The sequence below is a fragment of the Antennarius striatus genome, chromosome 21, assembly GCF_040054535.1.
Source record: "Antennarius striatus isolate MH-2024 chromosome 21, ASM4005453v1, whole genome shotgun sequence".
NCBI classification, from domain to species: Eukaryota; Metazoa; Chordata; class Actinopteri; order Lophiiformes; family Antennariidae; genus Antennarius; species Antennarius striatus.
Window position 1 is genome coordinate 6,431,279 of NC_090796.1, and position 11,921 is coordinate 6,443,199.

At 40.1% G+C, this 11,921-nt stretch overlaps 1 protein-coding gene across 1 annotated transcript; it reads right to left on the reverse strand.

Moving 5' to 3' along the window:
- Window positions 1-448: 448 nt before the first annotated feature.
- Window positions 449-11,513, reverse strand: ubtd1b (ubiquitin domain containing 1b). The gene is made up of 4 exons (XM_068305127.1): window positions 10,762-11,513; window positions 4,471-4,698; window positions 4,236-4,393; window positions 449-3,323 (listed from the first exon to the last, which is right to left on the reverse strand). Exons 1-4 carry the CDS (start codon window positions 10,841-10,843, stop codon window positions 3,054-3,056), a joined length of 738 nt encoding a protein of 245 aa, XP_068161228.1. The 5' UTR covers window positions 10,844-11,513; the 3' UTR covers window positions 449-3,053.
- Between the last annotated feature and the right edge of the window lie 408 nt (window positions 11,514-11,921).

The following is an 11,921-nucleotide window of genomic DNA, read 5'->3' on the forward strand; positions in this document are numbered from 1 at the left end:
TGTTCCATAACCTTTTTTTTTTTAATGCTTTGTGTGTGATTGCCTTTGTTTTGTGTTAAATTACTATGTAGTGTGAGATGAAGACAAAACACAACAGTAGAGGCAGGTCCACTGTCTCTCCAAAAATGCAACATCTACATGTGGGACTACAGTATACAGAATTGTCTTGAGTTTTGGCTTGTGATTGAAGAAAAAGCTCATTTAATCTCGCAGTCTGTGATCATGGTAAATAATCAGCAATTGTACTTGTTATAGTATACCGTATATTAAAATCACACTACTAGACAAGCTAGTAGTACTCACACAGGTTGTAGTAGTGGGCATAAATGATTTATCGCAATGCTCTGCTAAAAAACCTGGAAGTCCAAGTTAAAACAGTTAAAGACACAAAAGGTAGAAGAGTTCAAGTGTGTGGTTGAGAGAGATGATAATAAAAACAACAACAATATAGACAGATATACTTTATTTCACATTGGGAACATTTAGAATTTCCAGCTTAAGTTTGAATTTAGCTAAAATGATAAAAGTTCTAAACTACCATAAATAATTTAACAATCCATCAATCAGAGCAATGGACAAAGTAATCACTATCGGCTGTGTATAACTGTATGTTAATATGATGAGAATAGAGTCCAGTAAAGGCTTCCCTCAATACCAAACACATGAAGTGAACTGGTATACACAAACAAACAGAAGAGGAAGAAGAGGGATGATAAACAGAACCGAGGCCTTTAAATTCAAACTTTAGGGTGTCTTTTTTTATTGCCAAATTTTCAGAGCTATTGAGGGTTTTTATTTCTTTTTACATGGCTACACTACACAGAAAACAGAAAAAGCATTTTTTTCCCCCCTCAGGCAGTTTTGTGGTTACCGCACTTTAGTGTTGTATGACTACAGTCTAACAACGTGTGCCTGGAAAAGTTTATATGTAAAATTAAAATGATTAAAAAAAATTCTAGGAAAAGAAAGATTTGTCGCTCCTCCAAAATATTACCTACTTTTTAAAAACCTTATAAAAACCAATAAAATACTTGAAAATGTTACTTGAACTGGGGTCACGTGCCTCAGTATAAAAACACGTGTCAAACTCATAGCTGAATCACCAATCCACTTTATTGAAAGAAAAGCAGTTATAATTTCCTCAAATTGACCTTTTCAGGTCAAAATATTACAGGAACAATAAATGTAATGACTATTTGACCTACTACATATGCTGTGTCTTGAATTTCAGCCCCTTATGTAATCAAGTTTGACACCCCTGGTTTAAAGGGACCAAGTAATTCCCTTTAAAAAACTAACAGGTAAACAAGCTGTGAGATGGATTCAAATGATAGAAATTTTGGTTCCAAGAACACTGATGCCCTGAATGTGGAAAAACAAATATGAGCTGCTGTGGACTGACCGCATCCTATATCATAGTTGAACGTAAAAATCTAAGTTCAAAAGTGGATAAAAAATCTAAATATAAGCAAATTAAAGAAGCCAATTATGAGATACACACATCTAGGGCTCCGACAAAGCACGTGGCAAATTTCACTGAATCCTGATAATTCTGTTGGACAGCATCTCATGTTAGAGCCTTTTTCTCTGCTAAGACAGCAACATGACATACCTTTAGTGAACAGCAATATCTCTTATGCAGTGTGCTATAACAGTTATTATGTTGTGAGATCATCCTGACATCCTTCAGGCTAGTTTCTTGGAGCCAATTAAGCTCCCACAGATAAACAAAAGATAGAAGTGCTTTTACAGGCTGAGTAGGGTTAGCCATGTCAAATATTAGCTCGTGTCTAAATCAGCGGAGCGGCCCACAAAGCATATTTATGTCAGCAAAATGATAAACCCTCCTCTAGGATTCAAAACTGTGAATTCCACTGACAATCAACAGCCTCCAGCTTTTTATTTCAGTTCGTGGCTCCACTAACATCTCATGACCAATCCCACATAGAACATGTACGCAGCCGTTTCCTATTGTGTGCTGGTGATGACAGTCAAAACGCAGAAGGAACACAAGTGACGTGGACAACAAGGTATTCTGGACATCCAGCTTCGAAGGAGAGCGATACATTCATCAGGTAGTGAGGAAACGGACAACTAGCCCTTAGCAACACATCTGAATACAGCAGGGCAGTATTATGTCGCTAGTGGTATAAGCATCACTAAGTGGTAAATATTGCAGCTTTTACAACCTATTGCATAGGTAATGATCTTTCCCGAGATTGTGTGATTGATTGCGGGGATTTGACTTCAACACATCAGAAACAGTCCTGTCTGTGAGCTACATCAAATTGATTTGTCACATGAGCCGAATGATGGACACAGGCACAGTATTGTAATATCGATCTAATTGTACTGTAATCTCGAAAAATAGATGTTTTAGTCCCATGCTAAAAGTAGCACCATCGAGGACGTTAACCCTTTTTGTCTCATCTTGTAGAAGGCACACACAGACTACCAGAAGAGTGTAGTCATAATTTTCAAATGTGCAAAACAGCTCAGTTTATATTAGTTCCTCAATGAAAGCCATAAAAAAGGAGTCAAGTGTTCAGTATCTGACTCTGCCAGCCCATCCCATTCCTGGGAGGAGACAAGGATTGCAGAGTTGATGGGCATTGAAGTAGAACTGTGCTTCAGAACCAATACAAACACGTCTGCCTTTCATCCGTTGGCACTTAGTTAGCATTAACGCAGAGTACGCCAGGATTCCTGTGTGTAAAATGCTGAAGATGTTTCATCCAGAGCTTTAGTCCAAAAAAGACAGAGACGAGGATCTGCAGAGATAGTGTACTGACTGTGTTCACTTAGAAAGCAGCCCAGGACAAAATAAATGACACTTAGTCGACATAAGAAGGCAGCAGTATACAGTTTCTTCCATGTGTTTTTGCTCCAAAGCAGAAATGTATATCTGCAGTTTGTATCATTTCAATAACAGCAGCTGATCTTAAAAAGCTAACAAGTTATCCTGATATTATGAGGGTCTGGCTGGGGCCCCTCAACATCTTCCTCTAACCTCACTGCCCACGCCTCCATCCATCCATTCTCTGCATCCTTGATTATTCAGATGCAGGCACTGAGGCAGTGGTGGTGGGTGATGGCTTAGAGGTCTGCAGGGCCAGCGGGTTAACAATGACCTGGATGACAAAGTCCTTCTGGATCTTAGTGTCCTGCAGACGCGTCTTGTCTGTGAGCAGCTTCCCAGAGAAGAACCAGCGCTGGTGGGCAGCGTCGATGTCATCCTGAGCCTGGAGCTGCTTCTTGAGCTGCCCTATGGTGTCAGCCATGCTGGCACTGAGGCGCAGGTCCTTGCCTGTGGACAGCCGTACCTTCAGATAACAGGAAGTGTGAAATCAGTATCAGTCATATGATGACACAGAAATGAAACTATGTTCGCATTACAAGCATCAGTGTCCGGATCAGATTTTGTTACCTTTATATTACATTAACTGTTTCAAGTGACCGGTATCCAGCTCTGAATGGGAACACATCTGTCCTCTAACACACAGATTTATATAGTTTTGTACATCAACACACATATATACAGGCCAGAGCACACACACACAAGTATGCAAATTTGGAAAGAATGATGGTAGAGCGGTGGGCAGCCACATGGCGCCCAACAAACAACTCGTGTGGGTCGGTGCCTTGCTAAAGGGCATCTCGGCAGGGCTCTGGTGGTGAACTGAACACCTCTCTAACTACCTCTTCACACTCAATATTTTTGGTCCATGTGCGTCTTGAACCGGCCACATTCTGGTCTCCAAACCAAGTCCCTAATGGACTGAGCTACTACCATGAATTACAGTCACAGATCAACTAGACACAATCAGTCAGACAGTAAGATATTACCATACTGGAATATAACCGATGACCTTCACGGTCTGTACACAATTCGCCACTGACTGACTGAGTGATCACAGGAGTGGATGCATAAATGGTTAAATTAGCATCTCCAATAGCAGGAAGGACTTATGGGGAATCGTTTTCCTGACAGCTAGCCTAGCATTGCTGCTTTTAGGGTTTCATGTGTGAAACTGTGCCTTTGATTTTCTATGACTGTCACCTAGCCATCACATTTCGACATTCTATATTCTAAATAGATATGGCAAAAAAATACTTTCTCCTTTATTCTGCCCAGACAAATCCCTCCTGATGTCTATCAATATTTAAATTATTTTTAAGAGACTATTTGAGTTCCAATAAACTCCCAGTAATGGGGTAAAACAGTGCTATTGTACCTTGAGCTGAAACTCCTTTTTGGGGGCTGCAGGGGGTTCTGGGCTGTCGCTGGGATCGTCGTCACTGCGCTCCGAGATGAGGTTTACCGGTGGCGCCAAACAATATACAGGAAGCTGGTAGCGATTCCCAAGTTCATCGTAGCACTCAGTGAGAGTACCTGAAGACGAGTCAAAGACAGCAGCATAAGCTGTGCTTTATTCTTTATGATCTACGATATATACAGTCTGATCTCACCATGTGGCAGCGTGATGCTGGCTCCATCCACTATAGCCTGGGCTAGCTCATGGTCGTTCCCTTCCAGGGCCACAGCAGCAGCTTTCAGGGCATCCCAGATCTCCTTACGGCCCTCAAAGGCTGGTGCTGTGTCCCAGAACTCATCACGCTTGCTCCGCAGCTGGCCCTCAGTCATAGGATAGTCGCTCTTCCACTTGGGACGATCTTTCTTCAGAGGCTCATTACGTCCTGTAGTGAGAGGAACAACAATGAAGATGAGGACAAAACTGTCACTTCAAAACTCAAGAGGACAAACAAATTCCTTCTCCTCATATTTAGACATTTCTAAGAGAGACCTAGATTTTTTATTCCCCCTCACACAGCAGTGGCACATGGCATCTAAGAATTCTATATGGGGTTTCTAGTATTTCATTTATTCCTTCATAGGTTTGTGGCTCTGGAACACGAGAGATTATAGGAACAAAAATATGTTTACCTCAAGAAATTGACCAGGGCTGAGTGTTTTTTTTAAACAATTCCATATAAATCAACATGCATCAGATCTACACAGTGATCAACAGAGACACAAGCCACTAAGAAAACACTGCTACTTTAAATGATGGGAGATGTGATGTGCAAGACGAGGCTGAATGTTCAGGAATAGCAATTTGAATACAAAATAGTCACACTAACAGACAAATGAACAGAAGCCTTTTTATAACAACATCCAAATGTAAAATGAGGTCATACAGTGTTTGTATGATGCGTGAACCATCTGTGGCCTATATTTGCTGACTTGTAACCTTACACGTGTTTCCCACCATACAACATTAACACACAGAAGACCTATGTCAGCACTTATCTTAGCAGCCTGGGGTTACACACAAAGAAAAGAAGACAGAGTCAGAACAACAAACCAACATGTTTGACTGCGATCAACAGTTTGCTCAGCAGCATGTTCAACCATTCTGTTCAAACAAGTGATGGTTAATCTCTATAAAAGACATCTGAAGAGTAACATGTTCCTAAAGCTGTATGTACTTTCAGCATTAATGGTGTCTTCACCAATGTGCAAGTTATCCCCCCTCCAACCTTTTTAAGTTGTGTCACTGTTTAAAATTTAGATACTGCATATATTTGGAAAAAGGCAATCAGTTAAAAACAATCAGCTTTAGATTTATTGTCTTTGTACTGGCCTCAATTGAGCTGAAGGTTAAACAGAATTAGGAATGCTTCACGTTCTGTTTTATCAATGTTTTGCAGAGCGTCGCACCGATTTTGGAATTGGGGTTGTACTTTAACAGATTAAGCTGTGAAGAGGCCCTAAACTAAATTCTTTCAACTTCAACCTACTTTAGTTTATATTGTCATTGAACACCTTTTGTACACATTAACAAATTCCTAACTATCCTATCTTATATGTCCTAATCCCTTCCAGGCAGGGATAACAATTATTGAGGAATGGAGGAATGGAGAATGAGATAAGTATAAAGGAGATGGCACACACTTGGGAGGGTGCATTTCTTTCAAAGTAATTATTTATAGTGTGGGCGGCTTAAGAGGAGTAACTTAGAGGACACGGGGTGGTGTAAGATTAGCAGCAGGAGGGGAGGGAATCCCACAGAAGCTTCCTCAGCGCCACTCAGTCAAAGCAGTAGTGGGCATGTGGAGTCTGCATAGAAGGCATGGGGTTTAAAGCTCACTATCAGTTCTAATGTGGGACATATGACACCGTAAAGCCACACAGCACATTTAGGCACACACACGTTATTGGTAAATATTGATATGGCCAGTTCTCAGAACACAAAAACCTTTAGCACAGGTTAAACAGTGAGGAGCACCTCTACAAGAGACTCAGAGTGACGTAGAGTTCCAGACGATGAGAGGATTCAGGCATCTCTGTTGTCCAAGACAAATCAACACTGTACTGTTAATTATGAAAGAACACTAGTGCCTTCAGATTCTAGCTAATGATGGAATCCTAACCCGTTCCTCATGGACAAAGGATTAGAGTTCAAAAACATTTTTGGACGTACATGCTGCAGAGAGCGTCAACAAATCCCATAAAACTTTTTTATGGAATTTAAATCAGGTGACTGCGATGGCCTCTGGAACGATCCAGGATTTCTATTGAAACTAAGCTCTGATGAACTTGAGGAATTATTGGGATCACCATCCTTTAGGAAGTTACATGGATTTCCTTAACAGAATCCATGTGAATCCATTCCCTCCAGTTTTCCAGTGTCTGAGGAAGCAAAGCATCTCCAGAACATTACCGAACCATCGGCAAGCTTTAGTGTTTGGTGTTCTATTCAGCAGCAGCTTCAGTCTCCTTGCTCCAGATGTACCATTCATCCATTTGTCAAAAAGGTTATAATTTTGTTTCATGGATCCGTAGAACAGCATCCAATATAATCTGTGTCTTACAGGTCAAGACTGGCCGAATGTTATAACTGTTTTATCTGATTTGAAAACCTGTGTTCTTATGAGGGATGGTTTGCATTCATTATTCTTTCATGATCTACTGAACTAACTGGACATCTACTGGGGATATTTTCTGAACAGCTGGAATTACTAACTTAGCTTAGGAATTTAAGTGTCACAAAAATCATCAGATGGGTTAGCTAAAAATTAGGGCTGTCACTTTAACGCGTTTAGTTTAATTAATGACGTTGCAAATTAACGCGCTGTAAAAATTAAAGCAATTAATCATGAGTGGCAAGTCAATGCGTAAGCATTTTAAATTTGGCCCATTGAGGGCCCCGTAAGCTGCAGTGATGTCACTTCGTACCTGCGCCACTAGTCAAAAGCAGGGTGACTGACAACAGAGATGGAGGCGACACAGGAGAGCGAGGCAAGCCCACTCGGACCTTTGGGCGGAAAGTTTATTTATAAAAAGAACAAAGACGGGACTATCGACAATAACGCAGTGATTCTGCGCTGCCAATCTGCGCCGTAGACGCCTCTGTCAGTCTGCCCCAGGGCAGCTGTGGCTACACATGTAGCTTACCATCACCAAGTATGAATGAGGAGTGAATGAATAATGGATCCGATGTAAAGCGTCTTTGAGTGTGCATAAAAGCGCTATATAAATCTAATCCATTATTGTTGTTGTTGTTATTATTATTATTATTATTTGTACCTTTTGTAAAAGAGAATTTTCATATCACCGAAGCAGCTCCAGCCTAACGTATCATTTAAATGCAAAACATGTCAAGGACACACAGTTGAACGTTAGCTTACCCTTTTAAAGGAAAAGGCCGTTTGTTGATGTTGCCTTATTTAGAGGCATGTTATACTATTAATTTTGAATTGCTGTATTGAGTCAGCTTTAGTATTCATTTTGATTCATTTTGCTTATGTGCCTATTTGAGACTCAGCCTTATTTTATTTCTGAATTTAATTTATTTTATTTAACTGTATTTGTTTTGTATTTCTGAGAAATGCACCTGGCCTAACTGGTTTGCTGATGTGCTTGGCCCTTTTTTCTTTTGAATTTCATTTATAAAGCACACTTAACCAATAAAAATCTGGATTTCAAATCTTCTCTTCTTGGTGCATTCTATTGATTAGTGATTCACTACAATTTTGTAATGTCCTAGAATTCAAATTCTTTATTTGCGGGCCTTTAGCAGGAATGAGATTAAAATGCGATTAATCAGATTAATTAATGACAAATCCTGTAATTAATTAGATTAATTTTTTTAATCGCATGACAGCATTAATAAAAATACAAGTTATAAGGAGGTAACAAGTTAATTTAGTACCTAACATAGAAAATACTGACTTAAACCTCCAGCCACTATTTTTAAATAAAGTCCAAAAAGTTATATTCAATGGAAGTAAGCTGTTCTGCATGTATGGAAAAATTAGGTAATAAAAGATGGCTATTTGACAAACGGCCCTGTTCTACCAAATCTAACTGCTTCCCAAGAGAGATTTCTGTATGTAAACACATGAGGCAACATACAAAAGTGTTTTCTTCTAGCTGGACTCATTAAAGCAGATGCTATGTGACGATGTTATTATGAACTGTTTATGAGTGTCACTTATATGCACCATAAAGCCGCCTCTGTGCTCCATGTCAGGACACAAAAAACAAAAAAACCCACACAAACACAGGAGTTTAAGGATTCTGGAAGGAGACAATACGTGTGAATGCACATAAGAACATTATTTCTGAAAAGTTATCTCTTATAAGGTTCGACCATCAGTTCGATAGCCTAAATGTCCACTTAATGAAGTTTTCCTTCGAGAGAGTCACATTTTTATGGACCTGGGAATTTATTACAAATTCAGAGGCGAAGGGTTTGTTACACATTGTTTCCCATATTTGCCAGCTTGATTTTTATTAATAATTCATCTTCACCAAAGCATCTTGACAAAATCAGCCTGGAATACAAAGGAGGTTCAAAAATTGAAAAATCTTACAAAATATTAGTCATAGCAGAAATATGTTTGTCCAAAGAACAATGTGAAAGTAGGGTCATATTAATCTCTAAAAATCGCTATTGCATGCTCATTTTACAGCCACACAGCCAAGGGTCAGAAAGTGAAAGTGAAAAACGCCCTGTCTTTGTGATGTGAAATGGAATGAATTCCTGCTGGAGAAAGCCAGAAAAACTTTCCATCATTTGGAGAAAACAGGGACATAACCTGAGGAGTAGTAGACACTACATTCATAAACAGTCACTATGGAGGGAACTTCAGCTTCAGATATACTGACAGTGCCAGCAATACAATGAGCTGTATTTTTTTCTTTGTCTTTTGTACTTGATTGATCCCCTGGGAAAAAATAGTTCCCTGTATTTGACATGTTCCTGAGGAGCAGCAGACCCTGTTTCGGGACCACGTTTAGGTCGAGTTACTCGACTGGAGGTCAAACCACTGTCCTTCCAATAAGTGGATGGTGCTGTAACCACCTAAGTCACATGTTCATACATCATGTCTGATAGAAGCGAACATCTTCTAACTGAGCAAAAATGTCATCACTTTTCAGCATGATCCTAAAGTTATTTTTCTTCCTAAATCTGCAAGCCCTTAAAGGCTCTAATCATCCTAAAACAGTGAATTTTCATTTGTCCCAAAATAAAATACTAAACAGTAATGCTACTTACATTCTATGATTACAAACTATGCAGAAGTTCAACTGTATGGCGCCTGCTGTACTGGGTTTAAGTTTGGATGGAAATAAAACATTTACTTTGGCCAAGTGCTGAACAACATTCCAAATTCTGTCACCAGACTTGTCACGCCCAAACAAAAATGTAATGAGATATAGCAGCAGTTTTACAGTGTTTGCGTTTAGAGATAACCAATTTCTAGGAAGGTCTGTACTGAATCTAATAGGATGTAAAGTCCCTGATGTGAAAAAAAAGTCTAGCGTCTAGCTTCAGGGATCAATGACACTGTTGCCTCAGTGTCACCATAACCACAACCTCCTACTTGGTCAGCAATGCCACCTTAAAACTGCAATGTGATGTCCTGTTCACATGGCAATCATACTACCGTATGACACTAGCAGACGCAAGATCAACAGAGAAGCTTGAAATTGCTGGGTGAGAAAATTGCCAGCCTTGTTATGTCTGCAATGTCAGTCAAATTTAGATATAGTGTAGGTGAATTAGCAATAATGACAGTGGCTCTCACAGCAAAGTTTGCCTCAGCACTGCAGGGTTTCACCATAGTATGTAATGGAAAAAGAAGCGAATAACAACATTCTCTGAGCAGTATTTAAAAGCAGTGGAATGGTGATTGGTAAGTTGAGACCAGAAGCAAACAGACACACAGAATCTGCAATGGTCTTAACATGTCAGCATAAAGGTGAAATGTAACTGCATTACAATGCAGTAACAACAAAAACGCAAACTTACCAATGTCCTCCCTTCTCTATTTTTTGAAGGTGATTACTCTCTAACTGATTCACATGAGGAAACACTTTGCAGAGTGGTGTAACAAATATCACCCTGTTAGAAGTGGTCGGTTTACCCCCAGAGACCAAGAAGGTGACACCTGATCACAAGTGACCGAAGGAGATGCAACTGACTCTGGGGGAGTGAAATGTGTCTGAATGCACCAAATCAGAAGCATAACTATTAGTATTTCCTGTGCATTAGACTGTGAACTATGCATGTGTATGCATCAAGATGAATGCCAGATGCCTTTCAGAGGTTAGCACACTTACCCTGCAGATGATGTTGAAACCATTTGGCAATGCAATGGTTTGGGATTAAAGTACACTGGAGAAATGTTAAAGCAACAGTGTGGCAAGATTTTGAATTAACTACAGTACAACCATACTGAAGTTCTCACCTCCTCGTCCGCCGTTCCTGGATGATCCTCGGCTCTGCGTGTCCTCCCAGCCGTCCAAGTATCTCCCTACACATCCTCCCATGGTCGGAGGGCTGAGGATTCTTTCTACGCGTCCTATTAGCTGAAAACGGGGCCCATCACGAGTGAAGACGTCGAGCTGTTGTTAGGTCCAATGAGGACGACTGGTCCAGTTTTGCAAACCCAATAGACCATCCGTAGCATTAAAGAGTCGATGTTTTTAGAGCGCTGAGTTCGTCTTTACATTAACAATAAAACCTATATGAGCATTTTATCTTTGACAAACTTCTCAGCGCACCCACATCAAAAGCCCGTCGCCCGTTCTATGGTTTACAAAGCAAACTAGTCTCCCGCTGCAGCATTTGCAAAACGGTTCTAAAGGGTTACGATACAGCTTTAATGAGCAACATGTCAGTTAACTAACTTCCCTGCTAACTTGATAATGTTGACGTCCAGCAGCGCAGACCGAGCGCACCTTCCCTGCTAACATGCTAACAGGGCCAACGAGCTAGCTACGACAACATCAGTAAACACAAACTTCCGCACACTTCCACACACATTTTCCTACACATGAAATTTCTTACAAATGCCGCGGATAGTTAGACTTTACCAAAGCTCTTGTCATAGCACTTTCATTGTTTTAAGTTCTCTCCCGTCTACTCTCTTTTAATCCCCAAACGTTACTTTCCCTCTGCACGTAAAGGTGACCAGCGGTAGGGACAGCGCCACCGAACTTTTTTTTTTCGCCTGTGCGTCAGCACGCAGTCAGGTGTTGGGTTCCCTGACGTCTGGAAGTAAGACGATCATGGTTGAAGCGACTGCATTTCAAGGTTATATCAGACAAATATTATGTGTGGTTTCTATGTTTTTTGTTTTATAAGTTCAAAACAATAATCGTGGTGATTAATAATAAAAATCTTGATGTTACGAAGCCGTGTCTCAATTAAAGTAGGGACAATGCATAGCAGGGCTGTCGAACTGGAATATTTTAGCTATGGTGATGTGTTTTGAAATTCGGACGACACTTTAAGGCAGCACCAGAATGGGATGTTGGCTTTTTATTACTTCAGCAATAAGCAAGTAGCATTTCACCAAACTCACGTGTAAGTAAATAGTCATTCATTTGTAAGTAAAAGATTTTT